The sequence below is a fragment of the Ascaphus truei genome, chromosome 5 (assembly GCF_040206685.1).
Source record: "Ascaphus truei isolate aAscTru1 chromosome 5, aAscTru1.hap1, whole genome shotgun sequence".
NCBI classification, from domain to species: Eukaryota; Metazoa; Chordata; class Amphibia; order Anura; family Ascaphidae; genus Ascaphus; species Ascaphus truei.
This window is the reverse complement of record NC_134487.1, coordinates 125,555,386-125,582,525: the sequence shown is the minus strand read 5'-3', so window position 1 is coordinate 125,582,525 and position 27,140 is coordinate 125,555,386. Positions and strand designations below refer to the sequence as shown.

Sequence of the window (27,140 nt, the reverse complement as noted above, 5' to 3'; positions counted from 1 at the left end):
TCCTCCCGCTTTGTCCTCTGCTGACATGGGACCACTCCTGAAACATGGTAAGTGAAAAGAGGGGGCTAGTACTGTAGATACTTTTTTTTCTCTTCCTTTTTTTAATACATCGATTCTAAGACGCACCCCAATTTCAGACATGTGAAAATCGTAATAAAGATGTGTCTTAGAATCAAGGAAATAGGGTATTCAAATTGTCCATTTCGCTCCAAAACGCAGCGACACTAGGCTGTCCCACGCATGCGCAATGACGTCACGCACAGCCGCGCATGCTCACGGACTGAATCCACGCATGAATGCAGGTCAGCTCCAGAGATCCCCTGCTTCAATTCTATGTAGTAAAAATAAATGATACTCCATCTGATGGACATTATAATTCCTATCTCGCCACGCTTTAGGTGGTGTAAAAATAAAAGTGAGTGTTTCAGCCGCGATTTGCCTTATGGAGTTACTTAAATAGCAGTTATTGTTAAAAAATGCGAGTTTAAGCGTTTTTTGTCCTACCGCTCAGATTGTCAGCAAGAGTGATAACGCATGTAAAAAAGCTATTTACTGGCGATTTGGACATGTTTAATGGTATAAGTCACTTACAGTAGAAGGAAGATTTTCATAGGTGCAAATCAAGTGATGTCAGTGTTGACGCAATGATCACAATATCATCGTAGTATGGTCGTGAATGTTACAAATGTATGCCTTAAAAATCAGTGGCTATAAAATCCACATTCTAGCATTATTCTACACTTCTGTACAGTTTTTTTTAAACTTACAGTAGCCAGTTTTTCTATATCTGCATCCGACACTCCAAGTGAAGCAAGTCCAATATCCTGAAAGCAAAGAAATAAGACAGTGATTTCTTAATATTTGTTTCAGCGTTAAAGACCCTTGTCTATTATGCTTACCTGTGAAGCCACTTCCCAGTGCTGGATAAGTGATCAGCTACATGAATGGGACAAACTCTTCTCCAGCATAAGGAATTAGCTTTACAGTATATTGAATACAGGCTAATACAATTGTTTCATTATTTATGTGAAAACTCTCTTCCTCTAAAATATATACAGCGTTCTGCAGTTAAGATTATAACACTCTTTCCGAGATCTGTCTATGACTTTCTCCACCTTAGATCCCTTTGCTGGCTTCCCGTTATATTTCTGTATCACTTGCAAAATCAGCTCCCCTCCTTCTCTACTTTTGCCCCTCATTACTGCAATTATCTGCTCCTATTACTTGCAATGGACCTCCTTGCTTCCTCTGTTGTTCTCAAGCCTTCTTTTGGACCCACACAGCTCTACTGCTATGTCCAACCTGAAATTTCTTTCATGCCACCACCTACCTCTGAAACTCTCATCCAATGTCAATCTGTTAAAACATAATTTTTCTTAACCTTGTTGTACAAAATGTCTACTCATTTTGTCTCTGTATGTCTCCCAATATTTAGATTAGATACAGTGACCTGAAAGGAATGCTTTTCCCCACAACGTTTACCTTTATGTATTATGCACTTATCCCTAATTTGTATTATTCTTCCCTAGTATTTTGTCTTGTATAATATATTTTTAAAAAGCTGCAAGTGCTTGCTGGTACTATATAGATCAAAATACAGTACAATATAGATGCCCATTATTACAAGACAATGTTAGGTACCCTTATACAGTATGGCTACAAATTGTTGTAGTGTTTGTTAAGCATCGGCATTTTCACTGGGGTATTGTGTTTGGATTTAATAATGTTTTGGTTTTGCTGGAACTTCATTGTTTTTTTTTAATTTTGATTTAAATAAGAGGGGGGGAAATATAAATAAAGCAGATTTAAACATTTAAATTCTTTGCAAAAGTTTCTGTGTTCTTTCTTTTGCCCGAAAACTTTGATAGCTTCGATAAGTAACTCATCGAGCAGTTTGAGCACCTCTTGAATGAGTTGGCATAGGTAGCTAATCAGAAAGCTTTGATAACATGCCAAACTCACACGATAAGTGCTTCTTCCCGTTCAGTTGCGCTGAACTCAAAAAATGCTAAAAAGCATTTTTTGGAGATATCAAGCAATTCAAAAGCAGCTTCCATAATCACATCGTGGCTGCAACTCGCACGCAACTCGCAGGTTCTCATCTCGCCACTTGAAGGGTGGCAAGATGGGATCTGCAATGTGACTTAGAATTTATTTTTTATTTTTACTGCATCGGATTGACATGCATTACAATCAGCTCTGGAGAGCCCGTGCTTCCATCCTATTTAAAAAAAATACATTGACATGCAGCTTCATTGCCTTAGCAGCTAAACGCTAAGGTAATAAAGGGGTTAAATACCACTGCTCGGTTTATTGGGGTTGAGGGGGTGGGTGAAGGTGGTATTTGGCCCATGGTGGGTGTTTATGCCTACCGGGAGAGTTGCGGGAGGAGTTAACCCCTTCAGTACCTTAGCGGTTACTACCACTAAAGTAATGAAAGGGTTAACCCCTCTAACTTCCCACCCGGTACGCATAAACACCAACCATGGGCCAAATACCACCTTCCCCACCCACCTGCCCCCCAATAAATATTAAAACACAATACAAACACCAATACACCCATAGATTGCCAGTGTGGTTACCTATGCCCTCATTGGGAGCGAAGATAACCCCAATGGCAATGAATGAGCAGCCTACTACCCACATGCTCTACCTCCAACAACCCCCCCCCCCCTCCCCTTAACACATACAGTACAGTAATGGGGGGAAATCCCTATTATACAGATCTGGATAATAGCTAATTTGTTTATTACAGAGTTGATCTAAGACAGATCAAAAAAGATATCCCCTATCTCAAGCACTCATTGCTGGATGATAGTACGGAGACTGTATTCAGTCTAACAGATTATTACTGTAAATCAGTCTATTGACCCTTTGAGAACCGGGAAGATCAGTAAAAATAATAAAGTTTTATTTCATAATCACAATGATAAAAACACACATACAACATAGTAAAATGGGTATATTTTGTGGTTCTTTTTTATTAGGTTGCCCATTCATTGCCATTGTGGAAATCCATGCCCATATTGTGGACAAGGTTTGCCACAGTGACAATCAATTGGCAGACGGGGTGGGGGATATGGGTAGTTGCCCATGGGGAGGGTGGTAAGGCTTCCCGGGTGGGTATCAGGGGCTGGGGGAGGGATAACCCCTTATTTACTATAGTGGTTACTAACCGCTAAGGTAATAAAGGGGTTAGTGGCCAGTAGTTAATTTTTTTTATTTTAATGTTGCTGCCTGAGGCAGACGGTGATGAGGATGAGGGCGGCCATGATCCTGGCAGGGTTAAGTGCAACTTTAATTTACTTAATGCTGGCTGGATAATGTTTTATTTTTAATGGGCAAATGCGCTATTATCTGGATAATAGGAATTTTGCACATTTTTGTACTGTTTGTGTTGGGAGGAGTGTTGGGGGTAGAGGGGGTGAGTATTAGGGTTATTGTTTTTTTATTGTTTCTTGCGGGTAGAGGGGGTGGGTGAAGGGGTTGTTGATTCAGGGTGGGTTGTTACTTCTCTCGGGTGGGTAGCGGGAGCGGTTAACCGCTTCATTACCACAGTGGTTACCACTGCAATGGTAGAGAAGGTTTTAACTCATCCCACAACCTTCCCGGTAGGCCTAACTATCTACCCTGGGACAATTACCACCTTCACCCACCCCCTTTACTCCAAAGAAACAAGGTACTTGGGTTTAACCCCTTCATTGCTTTAGCGGCTAGCCAATAAGGTGAAGAAACTGTTTTTATTTTATTTTAATAACAGAGTATTAAAGCAGGGTGCCTCCTTAGCAGAACCACATTAATTTCAGGTCCGAGGACCCCCTGCTTCCCGAGTTACAGGCCCTGTATGGGGTGCCAATATCTCCCTGCATTGTTTAAATGTCCCGTGTCACGTCACCGGGAGATTTAACTGCATAGGAGATACCGGCAACCCATACTGGAGCCTGTAACTCGGGAAGCAGGGGGTCCCCTGACCTGAAATTAATGCGGTTCAATTCCGGAGACCCCCTGCTACAATACTCTATACCTAAAATTTTAATTAAAACAGTGCGATCGCTTGTAAGAGCTGTGCAGGGAGATGCAGCTCTCTTTGTGCAGCTCTTACAGACTGCGTGCAGATTGCAACAGTAGAACTTAGAAAATGGCTGAGTTAAAGACACTGCTATCCTGAGCGGCATTGGCATTTTCTTACCTCACGGTTTCGAAAAATTTTCGGGGGGGGGGGCATAATTTATAACCGCAGCGCAATGGCGGTCCCGGCTGCGGCACAGATTGGTCCCGACTTGGGAGTGAGACGGCTTTCATTGGTAGGTAGTGTTACCAATGAGAGCCGCATCACTCCCGAGTGCTACCAATGACAGTGCGCTGCGCTTCCTCCTGCGTAGCAGCATAGGCTAGCCTACCACTAGCTGCCTGCGGCGGCGCCAGGGGCACCCACCCACCTCCATCCCGGTCCACCCACCTCCGTCCCGGTCCACCCAGAGTCTGTTTTTGGCATTTATAGCGCCGTTAACGTACTGTACGGCGCCATAAATGCCAAAAACAGCCCAGGACTGCGAGTGATCCAGGCAGAGCCGCCAACAGAAATCATGGGGCCCAGGACAAATGAAAGGAGCAGGCCCCCCCCCGAACCCATAGCGCCCCCCCCCCCCCCCGAACCCATAGCGCACCTACCACGAAAAAATATCTTTTAGAGCGCAACTTTTACTTGGCTGTTTTCTGATTGTGATACAGAATAAAACATTACAATGCAACCTGTTTATTTTTATATTTCCAACAAAAGACATGTGTCTGCCTGCCTGGGTGGGTGAGTGGGTGAATGACAGTAGAATGACAGTGGGTGAGTGGGTGAGTGGGTGAGTGGGTGAGTGGGTGAATGACAGTGGGTGGGTGAATGACAGTGGGTGGGTGAATGACGGTGGGTCGGTGGGTGAATGACAGTGGGTGGGTGGGTGAATGACGGTGGGTGAATGACGGTTGAATGACGGTGGGTGGGAGGGTGGGATAATGACGGTAGGTGGGTGGATGAATGATGGTTGAATGACAGTGAGTGAGTGGGTGGATGGGTGAATGACAGTGGGTCAATGACAGTGGGTGGGTGGGTGAATGTTGAATGTGGGTGAATGATGGTGGGTGAATGACGGTGGGAGAGAGTGACTGGGTGACAGTGACTGGGTGGGTGGGTGACAGTGACTGGGTGGGTGGGAGACAGTGACTTAGACAGTTACTGGGTGGGTGGGAGACAGTGGGTGGTTGGGAGACAGTGACTGGGTGACTGAGTGAGTGACAGTGACTGGGTGGGACAGTGACTTGACAGTGACTGGGTGGGTGGGAGACAGTGACTGGGTGGGACAGTGACTTGACAGTGACTGGGTGGGTGACAGTGACTTGGTGAGTGACAGTCAGTGACTGGGTGGGTGACAGTGACAGTGGTTGACGTTGACAGTGGGTAATGGTGACAGTGGGTAACGGTGATAGTGGGTGACGGTGACAGTGGGTTATGGTGACAGTGGGTGACAGTGACAGTGGGTGACAGTGACTGGGTGGGGTGACTTACCTTGACCGGGTGGGTGCAGCTTGTCGCCGGACGCTTCCCCCTCTTGCCCCCGAAATCCCCTTCTGCCCCCGATATCCCCGCGGCAGCTGCCAGGGACGGGAGGTGGGCTTGGGGAGGGGGCGCGGGAGGAGGGCTTGGGGGGGGCACGGGAGGTGGGCTCGGGGGTGGGGGGGGCAAGGCCACGGGAGGTGGGCCGGGGGGCACGTGGGAGGTGGGTGCGCGGGAAGCTGGCCAAGGGGGGGAAACAGGCCGCAGGAGGAGCTGGTACTTCCCCCTCCGTCCCACATTGGGAGCAGGCCGCAGAGGAGCTGGTACTTCCCCCTCCGTCCCACGTTGGGAGCGGGAGGGGGAGCGGGCCGCAGAGGAGCTGGTACTTCCCCCTCCATCCCACGTTGGGAGGGGGAGCGGGCCGCAGAGGAGCTGGTACTTCCCCCTCCATCCCACGTTGGGAGCGGGAGGGGGAGCGGGCCGCAGAGGAGCTGGTACTTCCCCCTCCATCCCACGTTGGGAGCGGGAGGGGGAGCAGGCCGCAGAGGAGCTTGGCTTGTACTTCCCCCTCCGTCCCACTTTGGGAGCGGGGGGAAGCGGGCCCTGCTTGCCCTGCGCATGCGTGCCGGGACCGCGGGGAATCGGCGCCATTTTTTTAAACTTTTTTTTTAATGCATTTAATTAACTGGTGCCCGGCCGCGCAGGGGGCCCGGCCTGACCCACGGGGCCCGGGAAGCAGTACCCTTTGTCCCCCCTGTGCCCCCGCTGTTTGCGGCCCTGGATCCAGGGGGGGCAAGCGCCCCCCCTTGCCCCCTCCTGCGGACGCCCATGGTGATAACACAAATGTTAGGCTGAGTCCATGCTCCCTGCTTGCTCGCTGAATCGCGCTGAGGCTCAGGGAAAGCGGGTGCTTTCCCTGGCCTTGCGGTTGCTTACCGCAAGCGCTCTCAGTGGGCCGTCAGGGGGCGGGCGCGTCACTGGCCGGGGGCGGGCCAGTGACGTCACGGAGCTGGTTCGCCCTCATTGGGCGAACCGCTCACGTGACCGGCCTGTTGCGCCGGCAAGCAGGGGAATTTTAAATTCCCCTAAGACCTGCGCTTCCGCAAGCGCGCGGAAGCACAGGTGAGCCCCTAGTAAAGCCGCTCTAATTGCGGCTGTAGGGGCTCAGTGCTGAGCGGGAGCGCGCCTCAGCGCGCTTCCGCCAGCAAGCAAGTAACATGGCCGAGGCCTTAGACTGTGAATTAGGGTGCCAAAATGTTCAATTTGGCAGTGATTTTATCAAAGCTACCTGAATAGGCCCCTGAGACTGAGTCTTTCTTGGGTTTTGGCTCGAGTTATGCTTGGCTTTCAAAATTTGATTCAAAGTTCACGATGTTCAGATTTTGAACCTGTGAACCTGGACATCCTTAGGATTTATGCAAAAGATAGATCATAAAAATTGCTCACATTATGCAGGAGACACTGGCAAGGAATGATCTACAAAAGAGTTACAGTAGATAATAATAGTTTACATGGTACACACCCTGGGACCAAGGTTTTCGAGATCTAGAAGTGTGAGTGCATTGAAGATGGATTTCCAAATGGGGTATTCAACAGTCTGTGCTACTGTTATTATTTATTGCCTGATCCTGGGGATCCTTTAAAGCTGACTAACAGGGCCTTAACAACCTGGGGTCTCCTTGTCCCCAGGGGATTTGAAATATTTCAAAATTGCTAGCTAACAGGGAGCTGTAAAAGACTTCCTGATGTATTAGCGACATCATATCTATATCTCAGGTAGGAGGGGCCATAGGGATCAATGTACAGTGAATTTGGATTAGAGGATCCCCTGGTTCAGATACTATAGAAACAAAAATAAATTTAAAACATAGGAAGTTGCTGCTTTAAGGCGACTTAACAAACGATAATATTAATGTCATAAATTATTTGGGGGACTATATATCAAAGTCTTCTGGCTGCCAAACTGGAACAACCATGTGAAAAAACAGGACTAGGTTTTATCAAGAATTTAAAGGATGATTTTTTTTTTCACCATGATTCCTCAATGTTGTAGCTGGAATGTTTTTGTTACAGAGCCAAACTTATTTTCTATCAATTGCGATTTTCACTGTGAGTTAAATTAGATTTACCTGTGAGAATTGTGCAAATTCCTTGTCAGCTAGCATGGGAATGTGGCCCAGCAGTTCATGACAGCAGTCACTAAAGAGACAACAAAACACTATTTATAAGGAGCACAAGGATACTTGATATTCTCATGTTGTATTATTTACATACACTAAACAAAGTAGAGTTCAGTATTCTAATTTATAATACTATATTGTGTGCATGTATACTAAAGATGTTAGCAGTTAACTTTTTACATACAGTGATGCTGGTATGAATTTAAAATACATTAAATTCTCATTTGTGTGGAAGAATAGTATTTGTAGAAAGTGAAAATAACTGTACTCACGGTTCTGGGGAATGCATGGGAGATGAGGGATGTCTTAGGTACTGAGTGCTTGGAAATACTCTTAATGCTAGACAAGCAAGGAAATTCCGTGCAGAAAGCAAACCTGCAGCTGGTCTCAATTGGAACCCTGTTCTTTCTACATAGGAGAAACCAATTAATAGTGCGCTTGTGATGTTTTTCTACAGCTTTTCCTCAAACACCATTTTATCAATCTCTCTGGTAATTTGGTAAACCAAACTTATTCTTATCAACCTCTCTGCTACAACTAAGTACTTCTGTTATTAAATCATATGTATTAGCATTTAGCCCCATGTTACACTTTGTCTCTATTTATAATAATAGTCATGTCAACATATATACAAATGTAGCAGCGGTTATTGCACCTATAGCAGAAAAAGCGAAACACAATTTTTTCGGAGTGACTCTACTCAAAGAGCAATAACGTGCAGCAAAGTCAATGCAGACAATTGTGGTATCGATCGCCAAGCACCATAAAGGCTGCAGTAATGGCTGCTACTGTACATCTCTACATTTTGATCGGTGATGTTAATAAATAAAAAAAGATTGGACCACTTAGTAAAATTACTCAAAAGCCTACTTTCCTATATTAAGGGTATTTAATTTTATTTATGAATATGTAATACTAGCTGATATACCCGGCATTGCCCGGGATGTAAATGCGTGAAATGATATGATGTAGTTGTTGTTCAAAAATTGCGAGGTGGGGTGGTATGGGGGGGAAAGAGGTGGGGTGGTGTGGGGGGGAGAGGTGGGGTAGTGTGGGGGGGAGAGGTGGGGTGGTGTGGGGGGGAAGAGGTGGGATGGTGGGGGGGAGAGAGATGGGGTGGGGTGTGGGGGGGAAGAGGTGGGGTGGTGTGGGGGGGAAAGAGGTGGGGTGGTGTGGGGGGGGGGAAGAGGTGGGGTGGGGGGGAAGAGGTGGGGTGGTGTGGGGGGGGGGAAGAGGTGGGGTGGGGGGGAAGAGGTGGGGTGGTGTGGGGGGGGAAGAGGTGGGGTGGAGTGGGGGGGGGAAGAGGTGAGGTGGGGTGGTGTGGGGGGGGAGAGGTGGGGTGGTGTGGTGGGGAAGAGGTGGGGTGGTGTGGGGGGGGAGGTAGGGTGGTGTGGGAGGGGGAAGAGGTAGGGTGGTGTGGGGGGGGGAAGGGGGGAAGAGAGGGGAGGGGGGGAAGCGAGGGGAGGGGGGGGAAGAGAGGGGAGGGGGGGAAGAGAGGGGAGGGGGGGAAAGTTCTGGGGAACAGGTAAATAATTCCTAATGCTGATGGTACACTGCAAACATGTAGTAAGTAGAATAAGGAGGAAGTCCAAGTATAGCACAAAGTGCAGTCAGAGCAAACCCCCAATGATTAAGGCAATAATAGGATAAACAGTGGTCAGGATCTGGCAGCCCAGCAACAGTGAACACTACAAGCATGTAGCAGGCAAGGCAGTGAGGGAGTCCCACGATACAGACCAGCGTCAGAAGTCCCAGCATCCAAGGAGTATCATGAGTGAAGACGTGACCATCCACACACAGCACACGGGTCAGGGGATAGTGAGAGAGTTATCTCTGCTCCGCTCCGACGGCCGATTCGCCGTGAGGCGTCTTCCGGGAGCGTGAGATATATATATATATATATATATATATATATATATATATAGCAACTGTAAATATTACTGTATATTCATTTGCATGTCTTAGACAGGTCTTCAGCTCTGTCTTTCACCAGTATCACCCAGCACTTCCACTGCAGCAAGGGATTCTGGGAAATGACATGCAAATGAGAACACAGTGCCACCTTTTATCTCAAGCTCACATTACATGAACAACCCTGTTCATGTAATGTGAGCTTGAGATAAAAGGTGGCACTGTGTGCTCATTTGCATGTCATTTCCCAGAATCCCTTGCTGCAGTGGAAGTGCTGTGTGCTTGGCGATAATGGTGAAAGACAGGGTTGCAGACCTGTCTAAGACATGCAAATGAATATACAGTAATATTTACAGTTGCTTTATACTTTACTGTGGAGGGTTTTAGTCACTTTTTTTACCCACCATAACCTATATATATATATATATATATATATATATATATATATATATATATATATATATATATATATATATATATATATATATATATAAGTACTAATGGTGGATACTTTTACTGGTATTTTGATTCTAAAAAATTGTTTTTTTCCTTCTGGTTTTGCCAAAAGTCCAAAAACTCAATTTTTTGGTTTTTGAATTTCACCAAAAGTTTGTACATACACAAAATAAGCAGAAATATGCAAAAACAGCATAATGAAGTATGAAAAAAATACTTAAAAGAAGTATAAAATAATAACAACAATTATTCAACTAAAATAATATACATTTTCTTCTGGTGCTGCAAGGTTTCTTATGGTCCATAATGTATCAATCATACATATTACAGAAAAAAATAGTTATGATAATTATGGAAATACTTTTTTTTTTTGTAAATGTATCTCACCTTTTAAAAAATGTGACACGTCCTGAAGTTGAGGTATGAAATCCTCTCTGAACCCAAAATATTTCTCCAGCTGTTGTAATGCATTTAAGTATTGTTTGCATGCATGGCTTGGATAGAGACTGCTTAAGTTTTTATAAACCTCTCTCCTATAAGGACACAAATTATTAAGCCTGATGTCACAGTAATTAACAAACGCTGTGCACATGCTACAATTAAAATAGCATTAGTCACTTGAAAGACAGAAAATGGGTTTAGTCTTTATACCATCAAATAAATGATTACATATTATTATTGCATCTTTATGGTAATCAGAAAATAAGTATGACTTTATTTATGAATTGTGCATCTAAATGACTGTGTATTTTTTGCAATGCTGATACTCTGTAAATTGTATGTTGACTCTACAATCAGAGCATTTAGGAGTTGTATTTGTGATTTAAAACAATGATCTACAATAAGTACAGTAACAATAATACAACACTGTGGAATTCAGACATACACAGTACATTTATTTCTATGTCATGATTTGTAGGCACTGGAAATGTGAGATGTTCTGTGTAACCTAGTTATGATCAATTGATCTGCATTCTGAAATGAATGCAGAATGTATGTTCTTTGTAATTTAATTTGAGTTATACAATATAAAAACCTAGTTACTGTGAGTTCTAGCGCTGGGACCTTTGCTCCTCTGCATGATGCTTTATTTTTGAGAATTTTTTAACGATGTGGTTTCATCTTTTAAGCTCTTGGACAATTTCTCTATACTTAGTGACATACAGAAATGCATATACTGTAGAATGATTTATAAATAGAAACTTTTTGGACTAAAAAATATGTTCTGCCATGTTTCACAAATATGAACGTGTTTCTGTATGTATCTGCCTTAATATGGGGTACATAAAATGGCACATAAAATGGGTTACATATAATAAAATATTTTTTTTACAGAGCTCCAGGGCCTTAAAATATTGTGTATGTATATCTTTATTTATATTTTGGGACAGGGCTTTAGATAAAAAAAGGGGTGGACAGAAAGATATTCATATGTGCATGTATGTCGATAGATAGATAGATAGATAGATAGATAGATAGATAGATAGATAGATAGATAGATAGATAGATAGATAGATAGATAGATAGATAGATAGATAGATATTTTATGACAACTGAGAACATTCTTGGAAATACAAAGCAAAAAGATTGACCTCTGTTTCCCTTCACACTCAACAACTGCTGGGAAACGATCTTGAAAAGCGAACATCCACCCAGATCATTTTCCCTTTATCATTTTATGGTGTTAAATGTGCTTTTACAATGATATTGTAAAAAATAATAATAAAAAAAAATGTTGAAAGCACTTTAAACCCTTGTTCAATATGAAAGGAAGCAGGGAAACACAAGAAGTCCCTGCATCGTTGTCTGTGTTGTTGTCTATTTCTCATTATATTCAGTAGGCAAAGAAGGGTGGGTAACTGTGTCGGTCCTCTCTTCCATGTAGTAACAAAGGAGGGGAGGGTGTAGGTGTATTTTTACCTGATAAAGGACCCTGAGAGGTTCAAAAGCTTGTAACATACCAACTACACGTGGTTACAATAAAAGGTATCATACTACCTACTCCCTCTCACTCCTTTGTTACTATATTCAGTAGTGGTCCTTATGATGTAACTGACTTCCATTAACAAAAGTAATCAACCTTAAATCAATCTTTTTGGGTTTGTTTGGAAATTCATTAAAGTTTTTCTTTTCAACAGGGACCTTAAGAAGGCCAAAACCTGTAACTCAAGTGTTTCCTCCCCTCTTTGTTTATACTTTCCTAGTCTGAGAGCCAATTAAGACAAAAAAAAAGGGGGCGGGGAGAGGAAAGGGCAAAGTGCTTGTGCAGGGTCCTCAATAGCAAACTGAAGCACTTCAAAGTCCTCCCAAGTTTCACCTTACTATATTTACAAATGAACTTTAAAAAAAATGATTGAAACATTCTCAAAGTTGTCTGAATTTTGTTAAAAGAAAATAAATAAATTAGTTAATTAAAGGTATCAGTAACCCAAAATTAATTAATTAGAAATATCACACTGCCGGTGAATCGTATGGGGGCGTGGCTAACCACCGAGCCGAGCGGATGTACAGCTCCTGAGCTCCCGGCCCCAGAGCTCAGCAAAAACGGGAGACTTAGCCATCTGAGGGAGAGATCTGCCCCAGCTTGAGCCGAGCAGGGAGAGGACTGTGCCCCCGACTAACAGTTCGTTTTGCGAGCTCATCCGCACCCGAACCACTTCGCGCAACCCCGGGAGAGTTTCTGGCTGCCAGGTACCCAAGATGGCCACCGCCCACGTGTGATCCGAAGAACTCCAACTCAGCGGAACAACCCGCGGTTAGAGGGAGGCCTTCGGCGGGGTCAGGCACCACAGCCAAGTCAGCAGAGGTAAGCGGATCAGGCGGCAGAGAGACGGAGAGCCACGGACGGCGTGTGGCTGGAGGCGCTTAGTGGGAGGCATTTGGAGCTGACTGATCACAGCGGGGGTACCCAAGCCTGAGGAAGGCGGGGGGTGAGGTGGGGGGTTGCCGCGAGAGGACGATCACCTACCCAGTGCAAGTAGAGGCTCCAGACAGCGTACCAGCGGCTAACAGGTCTGCCGAGGAGGCTGCAAGGTGGGGAGGAGCGACCATCTTACTTTGGCTATTGGAGCCTTGACGCCGCCTAGGGGGAGCGTGGACCTGTCTCCCTTGCACCTCCCCCCCCAACTGAGATCTGACAGTGGTCCCTGGGGGCCACCCCGAATCTGCACCCCCCCCCCTTGTCCCCACTACTTCAAAAGACCAATCAATATTATGAGGGAAGAGAGACTGACCTTATTACATTAAAAATGTTCATTCTGAGACTTCCGGTGACGTCAACCTGGATGGCCGCTTAGGGAGTTAACTCCAGAGACCCCTCGCTAAAAAGCACATAGAATAGCACCTTTCCCACACCGCGGAGAACCCAAAAGAACTCCAAAAGAAAAGGAGAACTTGGGGGTCAAGAAGATGTCAAACAAATCCAGTAAAAAGCACCAACAGAGCCTGCCTACCTACTTTGCGCCGGAGCCACGGCTTTTGCCGCCATGCGAGCCCTCACAATATGGTGCCGTCGTGTGCGCTCCAGAGATCCCAAGCAAAAACCCGACTCCAGAGTTGGACCCGGAGATAAGATCCCTTAATAGAGAATATATGGAAGAACTCTTCGTCCGTATGCGGAAAGGATTCCAAGAAGACCTGGCAGCTGCAGTGAGAGATGTGAGGGTAGAAATTCACGCCCTGACGGAATGAACGGACTCCATTGATCTTAAAATGGAGGAGGTGGGGATCGCGCAGGCTTCCATGGAGGATGATATGTCCCGCATGGGCTTCGAAATCAGAGCCCTTAAAGACCAGGTGGAGGACCAGGAAAATAGGAGAGGAGGCAAAACCTCTGCATCCGTAATATTCCGGAAGAGGTCCAGATGGAATCTTGGAGGCCTATTTGAAAGACCTATTCATGGAATTGTCCCCGGATTTAACTACAGAACGGATCGAAATTGACAGGGCTCATAGAGCCCCAGGCCCAAAATCTGCGGACCCTAAAAGAATGAGGGACACCCTGGTGAAGTTCAATTCTTACCGTACAAAAGAACAGATCCGGACAGCAAGCCACAAATAAAGTGACATCTCATTCAGGGGCTCTCAGATACAGATATATAGTGACCTTTCAAGAGCCACAATAGAATGGAGAAGGGAGCTGAAACCAATTACCGAAATGCTAAGAAATAAGAATATTTGGTAACGGTGGGGATTTCCCTTCCAGCTTATTGTAGCATAAAAGGGCAAATTCTTTACCCTTACCTATCCGGAAGACGCACCGAGGTTCCTCAGGAATCTGGGACTCACCCCAGCCGGGCCATCGATGGAGGAGCAGGAAGAGGGGAGCCCTCGAGAACAAAGACAGCGTCGCGCCTCTGAGAGACTAGCTGGCAGGAATGCAAACAAGAGCAAAAGGTAGAGGAACTGAGCCAAGCTGAGGGAATCAATCGCGTGGTGAAGCTCAAAGGACCCATCCACAAGTATCTGTGGAGCAAATACACCGCAGCCCCAGAGTTTGGGGGGGGGGGCTTGTTTATGGTCTTGGGGGTGTCCACCCCAGCAGCTCCGGGAGGAGGTCCCGGCGATGGCTTTCTTGGGAGGTGGGAGGTGGGAGGTGGGGGAGGGTCCGGGGAGACCACTGTGAATTTACCCTGTTTTCCCGGAGCGGAGGCAGACCATTGGAGATGATGCCTGAGTCCAGTCTCAGATCCAAGATGGGGAACTTTTATTTGATTCGGGGACCTGGAGAATATTAGCCGGGCCTGTGGTTGCTCGGGACAGGGGGGGGGGTTGGTGGGGGGGGGGGGAGGAGGTGAGGCCTCTGCTCCACGGCTTCCACTTTCCGAGACAAGCACAACGGTCAAGATGTACTCTATTTGTGGATTTCTGAAGAGGCCTTTAAGTGGTGATCGGCAGTTTGTATAAAAGTGTTTTTATTTTAAATGTTTTCCTCTCCATCCTCCCCTGTGCCCCCACCCCTTTTTCCCTCGCCTCCCCCCCCCCATTTTTCCCTCCCTCCCCCCCCTTACAGGCTCTCTTTTAGGCACCCCAATCATCCTGGCAAACATCTACACTCTCAATGAGGAACAGATCCCCTTCCTCAGGTCGGTCCTGGAGAAGGTGAGTAAAATCCAACACAAATCTATTATTGTAGCGAGAGACTTCAATATGATATGCTCCGCAGATTACGATAGAACCAGTACCCAGGGCACTTCCCCACCCAGATCTACTCTCCTTAATGCTAAGAGCTTTAAAGAAATTATGCGGGACTTCTCCCTATATGACATTTGGAGATCTCAGCACCAAGGACAGAAAGAATATACGTTCTTCTCTACTCCTCATCAATCTTATTCGAGGATTTACTTTTTCCTAGGTACCAGAGATGTGCTCCAGGCATCCTCCCGGTCAAATATTGGCTCAATTTCCTGGTCTGACCATGCCCCCATTGACTTGTCGCTCTCTCTACTGTTTTCAAAGAATACTTGCTATCCCTGGAAAGTGAATGACTCATTGCTGAATTCCCCAGAGGTGGTGGAAACAATTTCTCAACAAATATCCGAGTACTTTGTATTAAACAAGGGCTCAGTGAATTCTCCGGTCACGCTTTGGGAGCCCCATAAGGCAACAATCCGAGGATGCCTCATTTCCATTGCATCCTTCCAAAAGAAAAAAAAAGAGAAGACTTAGAAAGAGTTGTCGGAGAGTGCTGGAGGTAGAACACAAAACCAAACTGACAAAACAACTCTATAAGACACTTAATAAAGCTAGGATGGAATTAAAAGCCATTCAACTAGAAGAGGTAGAGAGGGCTATGAAGTGGACAAGGCAAAGATACTACGACAAGGGCAATAAGGCAGACCGGATTTTGGCCAATAAACTAAGAGGTCTAAGGGTGAAATCCCACATTTCTGCCATTCGAACTAAAGCCGGCTCCAAAACATACGTAGAAAGTGAAATTGCCCAAGAATTTTCGGACTACTATACGAAACTTTACAACTTGAACCCCCCCCCTTGAGAAAGGGCATAGAGCCCGAAATGCATAGGTGGTTACTTGTTGGGGCGAGAGACTTCAATATGATATGCTCCACAGATTACGATAGAACCAGTACCCAGGGCACTTCCCCACCCAGATCTACTCTCCTTAATGCTAAGAGCTTTAAAGAAATTATGCGGGACTTCTCCCTATATGACATTTGGAGATCTCAGCACCAAGGACAGAAAGAATATATGTTCTTCTCTACTCCTCATCAATCTTATTCGAGGATTTACTTTTTCCTAGGTACCAGAGATGTGCTCCAGGCATCCTCCCGGTCAAATATTGGCTCAATTTCCTGGTCTGACCATGCCCCCATTGACTTGTCGCTCTCTCTACTGTTTTCAAAGAATACTTGCTATCCCTGGAAAGTGAATGACTCATTGCTGAATTCCCCAGAGGTGGTGGAAACAATTTCTCAACAAATATCCGAGTACTTTGTATTAAACAAGGGCTCAGTGAATTCTCCGGTCACGCTTTGGGAGCCCCATAAGGCAACAATCCGAGGATGCCTCATTTCCATTGCATCCTTCCAAAAGAAAAAAAAAGAGAAGACTTAGAAAGAGTTGTCGGAGAGTGCTGGAGGTAGAACACAAAACCAAACTGACAAAACAACTCTATAAGACACTTAATAAAGCTAGGACGGAATTAAAAGCCATTCAACTAGAAGAGGTAGAGAGGGCTATGAAGTGGACAAGGCAAAGATACTACGACAAGGGCAATAAGGCAGACCGGATTTTGGCCAATAAACTAAGAGGTCTAAGGGTGAAATCCCACATTTCTGCCATTCGAACTAAAGCCGGCTCCAAAACATACGTAGAAAGTGAAATTGCCCAAGAATTTTCGGACTACTATACGAAACTTTACAACTTGAACCCCCCCCCCTTGAGAAAGGGCATAGAGCCCGAAATGCATAGGTGGTTACTTATTGGGGCTAGGGGGGACCTTTGTCCAATCATTTATGGCATAAATAAATCTTTGCTTCTGCTGCCGTGAGCCTCCCCCTGGTTTTCTTGGCAGTGCACTGCCGTTTTTTCTCCTATAAAATTTATAGTGACAAATCAGAAGCCCTGAATATATCCCTGACTCCCACCGAAGTAAAACTTCTTCAAACAAATTTGAACTATAAATGGAGCTCCCCAAGTATTAAATATTTAGGGATCAAAATTACAAACTCCTATGGAGCTCTATATAAATATAATTTCCCCCCATTATTTGCTGAAATTAAAAGAGACCTTCAGAGCTGGAATGTGTACCATATTTCGTGGATGGGGAGGGTTGCATCGGTAAAGATGAATATCCTCCCCAGACTACTGTATTTATTCCAGACAGTGCCGATCCAGGTCCCTGTGGCGGATCTCAAAAATATCCAAAATAGAATTTTCCAATTCATATGGAATGATAAAAAGCCGAAAGTGGCTAGGTCGGTCATGTTAGCACCAAGAGAGAGTGGAGGCCTATGAGTACCAGATATAACCAAATACTACTTAGCAGCCCATTTAAAACAAGCGGTAGTTTGGAATAAAGATCCAGCGTCCTGTTGCTGGTTGGAGATAGAGACCTCCTATGTCTCTCCCCTCTCCCTCCTGGCCCTTTTGTGGTCAGGGGGCGGGGGGGGGGGTAAAGTCGAACGAGACGAGCCTGGGAGCTATGAGATGCATGTGGAAGATCTGGTCGAAATCAAAAATTAAATATAGTTTAACATCTTCCCCTTCAGTACTTATCCCGCTATTCGGTAATCCGGAGTTCATACCGGGATGTGATCCTAGAGATTTTAAGCAATTTAGAAGAGCTAACATAACAAAAGTGTCCGATCTGTTAGACAAAGGCCGACTCATGACAATCCCTGAGGTTCGGAAGAAATTTTCCCCAGTAGAACTACCCCTATTCAGCCTCCTCCAGATTAGACACTTCCTAATAACAGTCTCCCACAACTCCAAGTTTGAAAACCCCACTAATTTTGAAAAGATGTGTGCTGTGGGGGCATATCAAAAGGGTATGATTTCGAGACAATATGTGGGACTAGCACGAGCCTTGATACCCGTCAACCATAGCTACATGCTAAAATGGACTGCAGATCTCAATGTTGAAATAGATAGAGAAGACTGGGAGGAGATTTCGGATGCAGCGGCCAAAATCTCGATTTGTACTACTATCAAAGAAAATATCTACAAAATACAATTTCATTGGTACCTCACCCGAGCAGACTGAGCCGGGTCTTCCCTGGCCTATCTGACCTCTGCTGGAGGGGGTGCGGCCAGCAGGGAGACCTGGTACATATATTGTGGTCTTGCCCTGTATTAGCCTCTTTTTGGGGTATGACGCAGGCAATGATTGAGGAGATAGGGGGAATGGAGATACCGCTAGACCCGGTGTCATTCCTGCTAGGAAAACCTATAGAGGGTCTTCCCCATCAAGTCAATAAGTTAATATCATTCATTCTGACAGCGGCCCCCCACCAATACAAACACCATTAACCCCTAGATACAGACACACTACACACACCCCTAGATACAAACATCCCCCACAAATACCACTACCACCCGCCAAATAAAATTCCCCCTCCACAAATACACTTACAACACCCCCATAAATACACTTACCACCCACCACAAAAACACTTTCCACTATCACAAATGCACTTACTACTCTCACAAATACACTTACCATCACCCCGCCCCCCAAATACACTTACCACCTTCCCCCACAAATAATTATCACTGCCCCCCACCCTCACAAATAAACTTACCTTTGATACCTGCTGGGCCTTGGCTCTCTCTAGCTGTTGGGTGGCTGGGCCTCTTGTTGCCGCCACTGGACCCCGGCTCCTTGCTCTCCCCAGCTGCTGCCTCATCCCACACCAAGCCTCTCTCTCCCGGTGGTGCACACCGGAAGCTGAGCCTGACTTCCGGGTGAACCCAGGTTGGAGAGAGAGAGGCTCGGCATGGGATGAGGCAGCAGCTTAACGATGCTTTCACTATCCGATGCTAGTTCCAGAACGGATGCCGCAGGTTAACCGAGGACCACCTGCACATCCATAAATACAACATTCACACCACTACTGAGCGGTAGACAGCACAAAATGGCAAAATCCACATGGCAAGCGCTGCAACGGTATTCTGGTGCTGCACATGTAGTATTTCTTATAAAGTGGCAGTTGAGTGTACATACGTCATGTTATTTTTCAAGGAGGGGTCTCCTACACACAACTGTTGTTTCAAACTTACAAACAGCTCCACGGTTTTGGTACACTGGGACCAAAAAACAATACAACAATACTGTATAATCGATCCCTTGGGTAACCTCTGATGGGCCTGTATGCTAGTGGCCTTTGTGACGTCCAGCAGTTGCTACCCATTTTTGCTACATAAATAAGATTTGTTCAATAAGTTATTAAATGTGAAATGAAGAAGGGAGAATGCGTTGTGCTTGAGAAAAAAAAACATTTAAATTGTGATACTGTTGTGTGTTATCAAGAAGATCCAATTATTTACCATGACAGTTTCACATGGAACAATAACAACAGTTATTATGATGAGCTCTGGGTAATTTGAATGCTCAATACACAATATTCCAGGATAATTTTGTTATTTAAACGACCCCTTTATCTTTAGTTTTGCTCACCAAGTTGCAGTTTCTTCAGCTGTGTACTCGACTCTTGGCAGAACATCTCCTCTAAAACAAATAGAATTATATTTACTTTTATTTTTGTAAGAAATAGGGTGTGCCTATGTACAGTACAAAACATATTTTGTTTTGGCAGCTATCACTGAAATATTATTTTCATACAAGTGCATGTGGCAACCACATTTAGGAATATTTAGATTGATTTCAATAATTGGAACAATGAAGAGGGACCTCACTCAACTCGTGTAAATATAGAGGTGGGTGCTACCTCAGAGGTACCGAAAAGTGGATATTGAAAGTGTATCAAAGGAAATTCCCTGATAAAGAAATCCCAAAAATGGTGCACTCCACTAATAACTGGATGTCTATTTTGTGAAAAATTAGTAGAATATACAACTTAGCATTTAATATATCAAAGTTGCAATATGCATACTAGAATAAGAAACAAATGTTGTACAGATAAACTAATATAAACAGTACAGTGCTACTATGGTACAGTGATTGTAAAAAGAGGGTGACCCCAGGGGGCAAGACTGATGATTGTGCTGGTTGTATAAAGTGACCAGAGAAACTGCATGCAGCAATTGGACAAATAGCCAGGGTGTGGTTTAAACACTATGATGATACAGAGCCAAATGATCCCGGTGTAGTGAAGATAAAGTATTTATATCCTTGTCATGCTTGTGCTGGCTGCATATGACAGGAAAAAATGCGCATAGGAAAAAAGACCACAGATAATGATAGTTATTCGAGCTGTAGTCATATTCGTGATCAGTGTAGGAAACACAGTGTGACCTCTAGCATAAATCTAACATGGATACTGCTTCTTGAATTAATGAGCAGTTGGTAATCAATTATCACTGAGAATACAATCAGTGATATTCAGGTCTATATACCAATATAACAGACAGTTGCCAACATTATGTTGTGTATACAATTAGAGAATGTTTTCTATAATTGTTTGCTTGTTGCCAACATTATGTTGTGTATACAATTAGAGAATGTTTTCTATAATTGTTTGCTTGTTTATTTTTGCAAATAAACTTAACACATGTTATTTTAGTTAACATGGATCAAATTGCTCTAAAAATGTAAAATTGAAAAGTAAATATTCAGTATTCTTAAATTGTGGTATGAAATTTCCCTTTAGAAACCATTTAATCATTAAACCTATGTTTCCTATGATATGAAATAACAGCATGTTTTTATCCGCACGTCCCCTTTTCAAATACAAATACAATCCGATATTTTAAAAGTACTGCAGCATTAACAAAGAGTTCAAATCAGGTCTCAGATTGCATTTGTAATCTGAGCTATTATTGCTAAATTATGGCCCCAGATCATAAGAAACATACATGTGGCAAGCAATAAAAAGTGCAAGGATATCATTGTTAAATATTCTAAATATTCATTGTTCATTGCTACAAACTACTTTCTGGATACAATTAGTATAGTAAGAAGAAAGAAAAATATATCAGCAAACTACACAGTTGTTTTACTGATGCACTGTTTGCATATAAATTTAGTGATTTAGTCAAATGCTTCCAGACAAGAGGGAACTCCAGAAACAATATCAATAAAGGTTATTTGAAGGTGAAGTACAGTAATAGGACATATCTCTTTTGAAAGATATTATTAGAAAGAGAAAAAATATGTTACGGTTTGTGACAGAGAATGGGTTACACAAGCAGACTGTGCCCCCAAATCCAACACAAATAATGGAGGGTGATGTTATTGGATCAAGAAATTTCTGACGAATTATCCAAATATTACAGTGAGGAAATCACAGATTCACATTTAAAATATATTTGGAAAATAACTCATTTTGTTCATAGCCCTCCAACCAAAATATGGTTACAGAACAATTAAATGAATATTCGGTGCAACCCTCGTGGGGGAGGGAAGCCTTGCAAGTTTATTAAAAAAAAGTTTTACTGATGTCACTTGCAGAAAAAAAAGTTGTGTGTGCTGAGTACGCGCATTGCAAGTGAAACTTCTTTGTGTTTTGTTACAGAAATTGTATTTGCGATGGTGATGTTTTTAATTCAATGATTGCGATTTGAGAGTATAATTAATTTTATTTATTTTTGTGTTGAAATTTCGATACTATCACTTTGAATACATGATATAATTGACTTATGATAACTAAAGTAAGATATATATATATATATATATATTTTGGGGGGTATTGCAAAGTATCTAAATGCCATTACTCTCAAAAGTCTTTAATTTAATGTAAATCATGAAAATCAAAACACAATTTCAGTGACAAAACCCAAAGAAGTTTGAGTGCGCAGCATGGAGCGGCATCTTCTGCGCATGCGCAGAGTACGGCAGACGTTTGGCGTATGCGCACAGTGCAGCGGCCGTTCAGCACATGCGCACGGTACGGCGGTCGTTCGGCACATGCGCAGAGTACGGCAGACATTCTGTTACTGCACAGAGGTGAAGTATGGTATTGCGCATGCGTGGTGCGGCCTGCAACCTCCTCTTCTGTGCATGCGCTGCTTACAACCTCCATGCGGCCTGGAACTTTCAGGTATATGCATGCGCAGGCGCTCACCCATCTGTAGCGTGATATCACTTTCATAACGCTTTTTCATTACAACACGTGATTTTTCCTATCAAAACTCTGTAGGTGCCAGCAAAGAAGTTTCACTTCAAAAATACTCAATTACGTAACTAATTGATTAATTATAAAACCATAAGGGTTGTGTATTACACAACCATTGCAGATTGTGATTGCAGAGAGTTTAGAAGAGGAATTTTAGAACACCAATTTGACGTTAAGAAACACAACATTAAGAGTTGTCAGGACCGCCTCTGTCGGGCCCATAAGAGAAATGCCAGAAACAGGTTGGACATCCTCCCCTCCTCCCCCACCACCACTCCCCCTCTCCTCCACTCAACAGGCCCCCCGCCCCCAACCTGTATTATCAGACACACACGCAAATCCATGTTGGTACAGTGTACATCCTGAGTGCTTCATTGGTGGCACATAGGTGGGATTGGAAGGAAGGCCACAAGAACATATTCCTTTTATTTTCATTTTTTCCTTGTGAACAACTCACATGTGTACACTTTTGTACAGATTGCAGAACTGTGTTTTGTATGACTGCTGCCAAAGCAGCCGGGTCAGAAAATGAAAGAGATGTGAGAGTCTGACTGAGATTTACAAGCTAAACTGCTGCTACAGCTGCTGTGGACAGAGCTGCCACCAGCAGCTGTAGCACTGATCTTGTGAGATTCACTTCTCAATTTGTGTTGGCTGCCACCAATACTATCCTGCGATTGTCATATTACTACCACTAACAGCATCAACTTTCGGCTAAATTTAGCATAGGTTGAACTTGATGGACATATGTCTTTTTTTCTACCTCATCTACTATGTAACTAGTGTCCACCACACCACCACCACCATCATCATCATTCATCATCAGTGCCATTTGTCATCCTTCCAATAGCTTAATTGAAATCATTTAAAAAAACTACCATTTTTGTGGCCCAAACATGCCAACACTCATACGGCATTGCCTGTCACAGACATAATATCAATGGAATCATGCTTGGCTTGTTTTAAGTATGTCCTATTTGTTTCATTTGTGATGCAATGGTGGAAGGGAGGGCTCAAGGAAATACTCATACCGTATATGTACAGATTACAGAGTAGGGTCTAGTAGAGAAATTGAGTGAGACGGAAAAGCCAGGTAGGAACTTACAAGCTGGAAAACAAAAGAACAGATCTGCACTCCTACCAATTTGGGCTAAAATATACTAGTGGCGTGTTTATATTCAAAACCAAGGCCTGTGTGACAAAGGAGACATGTGGTTGCATCTTTCGATCAAAACATCATTCAATCCTGCCAAGCTCGTCAAGCAGGTACCTAAACTGAATGTATGTCATTTCTTATTGTCCTGTGGACTAAACTTTGTGAAATATGTGAAAGTGCTCTGAAAGGGTTAAATAAATTAAGCATATGCTTTTGAGATGTACAGTAGGGCAATTAAAAGCTTGCCAAAGCCAGTATAAGCATTCCCTTATTATAAAGGTGAACTGCAGGTGCACAAATACCCTAGTGGGAAATATTAAAACTGAAGAGCCGGTGAGTGTCTATGGCTGACAGAAAGAAGAGGTGTAATTTTTAATATTTCACAAAAGTTTATTTGTGCACCCACAGTTCACTTTTATACTAAGGATCTCCTGACCATTCTTCTGCCTACTACTTCCCTGGAAACTTGACCTGCCTGTCTATACTTTGGATCCAGATTCCACAAATGATTTTCTGGGATATTTGATTTCGGCCTCCGGAATAGCTATGGATGAATGAAAGATCCAGTCCATACGGGAGTGGCCATCCTCCACAGATATGAAATTTCTGCAAAGATTTTTAGGGTTTGTCGCTTTTTATCACAGCTTCGTTCAAGATTTCTCTCTGATGCTGCATCCACTCATGAACTTCCTTAAAAAAACATGTTTCTTTTTCTTGGGCAATTCAAGCCGAGGCCACATTCCAAGAACTAAAAATAAAATTTTCCTCTGCACTTGTATTAATGCATCTCAACTCTCAGCAACCCTTTATTGTTGAAGCAGATGCCAGGGATTCTTCCATTGATGCAGTCCTGTCCCAATGATTTCCTACGGATTACTTCGCCCATCCCGTCGCCTTTCTATCACAAAAATTGTCCAACGCTGAAATAAATTATACTACTATGGAGAAAGAACTGTTGTCTATCTGGGCAGCGTTCCTTGAAAAACTACACCTTTTGGATGGGGCGAAACATGAGGTTGAAGAATAGACAGACCATAAGAACTTAATTAATTTGTGAACAGCCTGCTGCACCAACCAGCATCTGGACCACTGGGCCCTATTCTTTTCCCACTTCAATGTAACTTACAAACCAGTAAAGAGCAATGGAAAAGCAGATGCTCTCATGTGTAAAGGTCCCCCTCGGACCTAACCTGCACCTTCCAAATTGGTTTTACCTCTCGCACATGTACTGGCAGCAGTTCAAGTACGTGACCAATTTCTTCACTGAGTGAAACGGGCTACTGCAAATGATAGTTTTGCTAAGAAAGTCCATCAAAGATGACCTCATAACTTTAGGAATCAAAGTAAATGTTTGTAAATTAAGAAAAGACTTTATATCCCGACCAAAACATTACGTCTTCAAGTCCTTCTATGGTACCAAGACATACAAACAGGGTGTCACCAAGGTTGTGGTATTGCTCCAAATACGTTTTTGGTGGCAACAACTTCCACAGGACCCGACTCTATTTATTAATTCATGTGAGACTTGTTCTTGAATGAAGCAAGCACGACATCGTCCGACGGATTTATTTCAACCTATTGACAGTCCTGCTCAACCCTGGACCTGTATATCAATGGACAATATTGTTGAATTACCCCCTCTGATAGTTCTATGGTAATTGTAACCATCATTGATTCCTTTTCCAAATCAGTTCATTTCGTAACACTCCCTTAATTACTCACTGCTCAAGGTTTGACCAAAGGCTTCCTGAAGAAGGTATACTGATTGCATGGCCTTCCCAGTAAGATAATTTTGGATTAATTTCCCACTTTTGTCCGAGATGTGTTTGCTTCTTTATACAGATATAGCATAATGGTTGGTCGTGCTGACCTCACGAAATCTGCTATGGGCACGATTTTATTCCCATGGTCGCGGAGTGGCTGTAATAGACTAATGGCCCATCGGGATTAACAAAGCAGGGGTCCCTGCTTCCAATGCGACTTCCGCTGTGTGAATCCTACCGGATTGCATCAGTCTGTAAGAGACACGCAGTAAGAGTGAGACAGAATCAGTCACTCTCCCTGCGTGCCTCTAAAGCTTCGTCCAGGTGAATGGAAGAGCGGAGCGAGAGGGCTGGCGCTCATGAGCAGTGACGTCACTTGCATGTAAGCAGGAGACCAATCTTGTCCTGCTAGAGGAAATTTGCGAGCGGGGGGGGGGGGCGTGTCAGTGGGACGGGGGGGTGTCAGTGGGATGGGGGCGTGTCAGTGGGATGCAGGGCGTGTCAGTGGGACGGTGGGGGCATCTATTGCAGTAACATATATATATCTCCATATACACTATATATATATATACTATATATATCCATATATATATATATGCAGTGTTCGACAAACCTATACATTTGCTCGCCCCGGGCGAGTGGATTTAACCCCCGGGCGAGTAAATATTGGCCCAAGCAGCACACGTTTGGTACTTGGTGGCGAGTAGATTTTTTTGTGTGGCGAGTAGATTTTTTGGTGATTTGTCAACCACAGTATATATATATACCCTCTCTCTCCCCCTACCTTCCCTCCCCTCTCCCTCCCTCTCTTTCTCTCCCCCTGCTCTCTCTACCCTTCCCTTTCTCTCTCCCCCTGCTTTCTCCCTGCTCTCTCGCTCCCCCCCTCCCTCTCTCTCCCACCCCCTCTCTCTCTCCCACCCCCTCTCTCTCCCCATCTCTCTCTCCCCCCCCATTGCTCTCTCCCCTGCTCCCCCCCTGTGCTCTCTCTCTCCCGCCCCCCCCTGCACTTTCTCTCTCCCGCCCCCCCTGTGCTCTCTCTCTCCCGCCCCCCTGCGCTCTCTCTCTCCTGTACCCCCCTGCACTCTCCCGCCAACCCTGCGCTCTATCCCGCCCCCCCTGCGCTCTCTCTCTCCCTCCCCCGCGCTCTCTCCCCTCCCCCCCTCCCCTCTCTCTACCCCTGACCCTCCCCTCTCCCCCCCGTCCCTCTCTCTCTCGACCCCGTCCCCACACCACCTCTTTGTTTTACCCCCCCTCACACCACCACTTCGTTTTACCCCCCCCTCACACCACCACTTCGTTTTACCCCCTCACAACACCACTTCGTTTTACCCCCCCCCCCCGTTCACATCTCTCCGTTTTCCGTTTCGTGTCCCCCCCGTTTCGTGTGTCCCCCCATTTCGTTTCCACCCCGTTTCATGTCCCCCCCCCGTTTCATGTCCCTCCCCCCCGTTTCATGTCAGAGGATAGCAAGCAATGCAATGCAATACAAAACAAGCTCCCAATGCTTGTATTGCATTGGTTTTGTCTTGCTGTCCTCTGATTGGGTAAAGTAGGTCATGTGATCTGAAGTCGGAGCTGCAGATTCAAAATTTTGAAACTCTTGAAACTGAGCTCCGACTACAGCTCACGAGCACGCGCAGGAGGGAGCTCACGAAGGCTACACACATTGTCTCAATGTGTTTCATCGTGGCGAGCGTGAGCGCCCGCACCAGCTCAGCGCCACCCTGGACGCAGCCTAACAGGCCATTGCGATGCTTTTAGTTTATTTTAATAACACAGTATTGAAGCAGGGGGTCTCTGAAACTGAACCGCATTCATTTCAGCTTTGGGAACCCCCTTTTTCTCTAGTTACAGTCGCCGGTATGGGGTGCCGATATC

The 27,140-nt window shown here is 44.6% G+C and overlaps 1 protein-coding gene across 1 annotated transcript in view; it reads right to left on the bottom strand.

Annotated features, from left to right (window-relative positions):
• The window catches only part of LOC142495318 (tyrosine 3-monooxygenase-like), a 71,311-nt gene that overhangs the window by 27,051 nt on the left and 17,120 nt on the right, over positions 1-27,140 (bottom strand). Inside the window, exons 5-9 of the mRNA XM_075600613.1 lie at positions 19,727-19,777; positions 10,477-10,622; positions 7,995-8,130; positions 7,672-7,741; positions 768-824 (exon numbers count right to left, since the gene is read on the bottom strand). Coding sequence (XP_075456728.1) covers positions 768-824; positions 7,672-7,741; positions 7,995-8,130; positions 10,477-10,622; positions 19,727-19,777 — 460 coding nt within the window. The remainder of the gene's footprint in view (positions 1-767; positions 825-7,671; positions 7,742-7,994; positions 8,131-10,476; positions 10,623-19,726; positions 19,778-27,140) is intronic.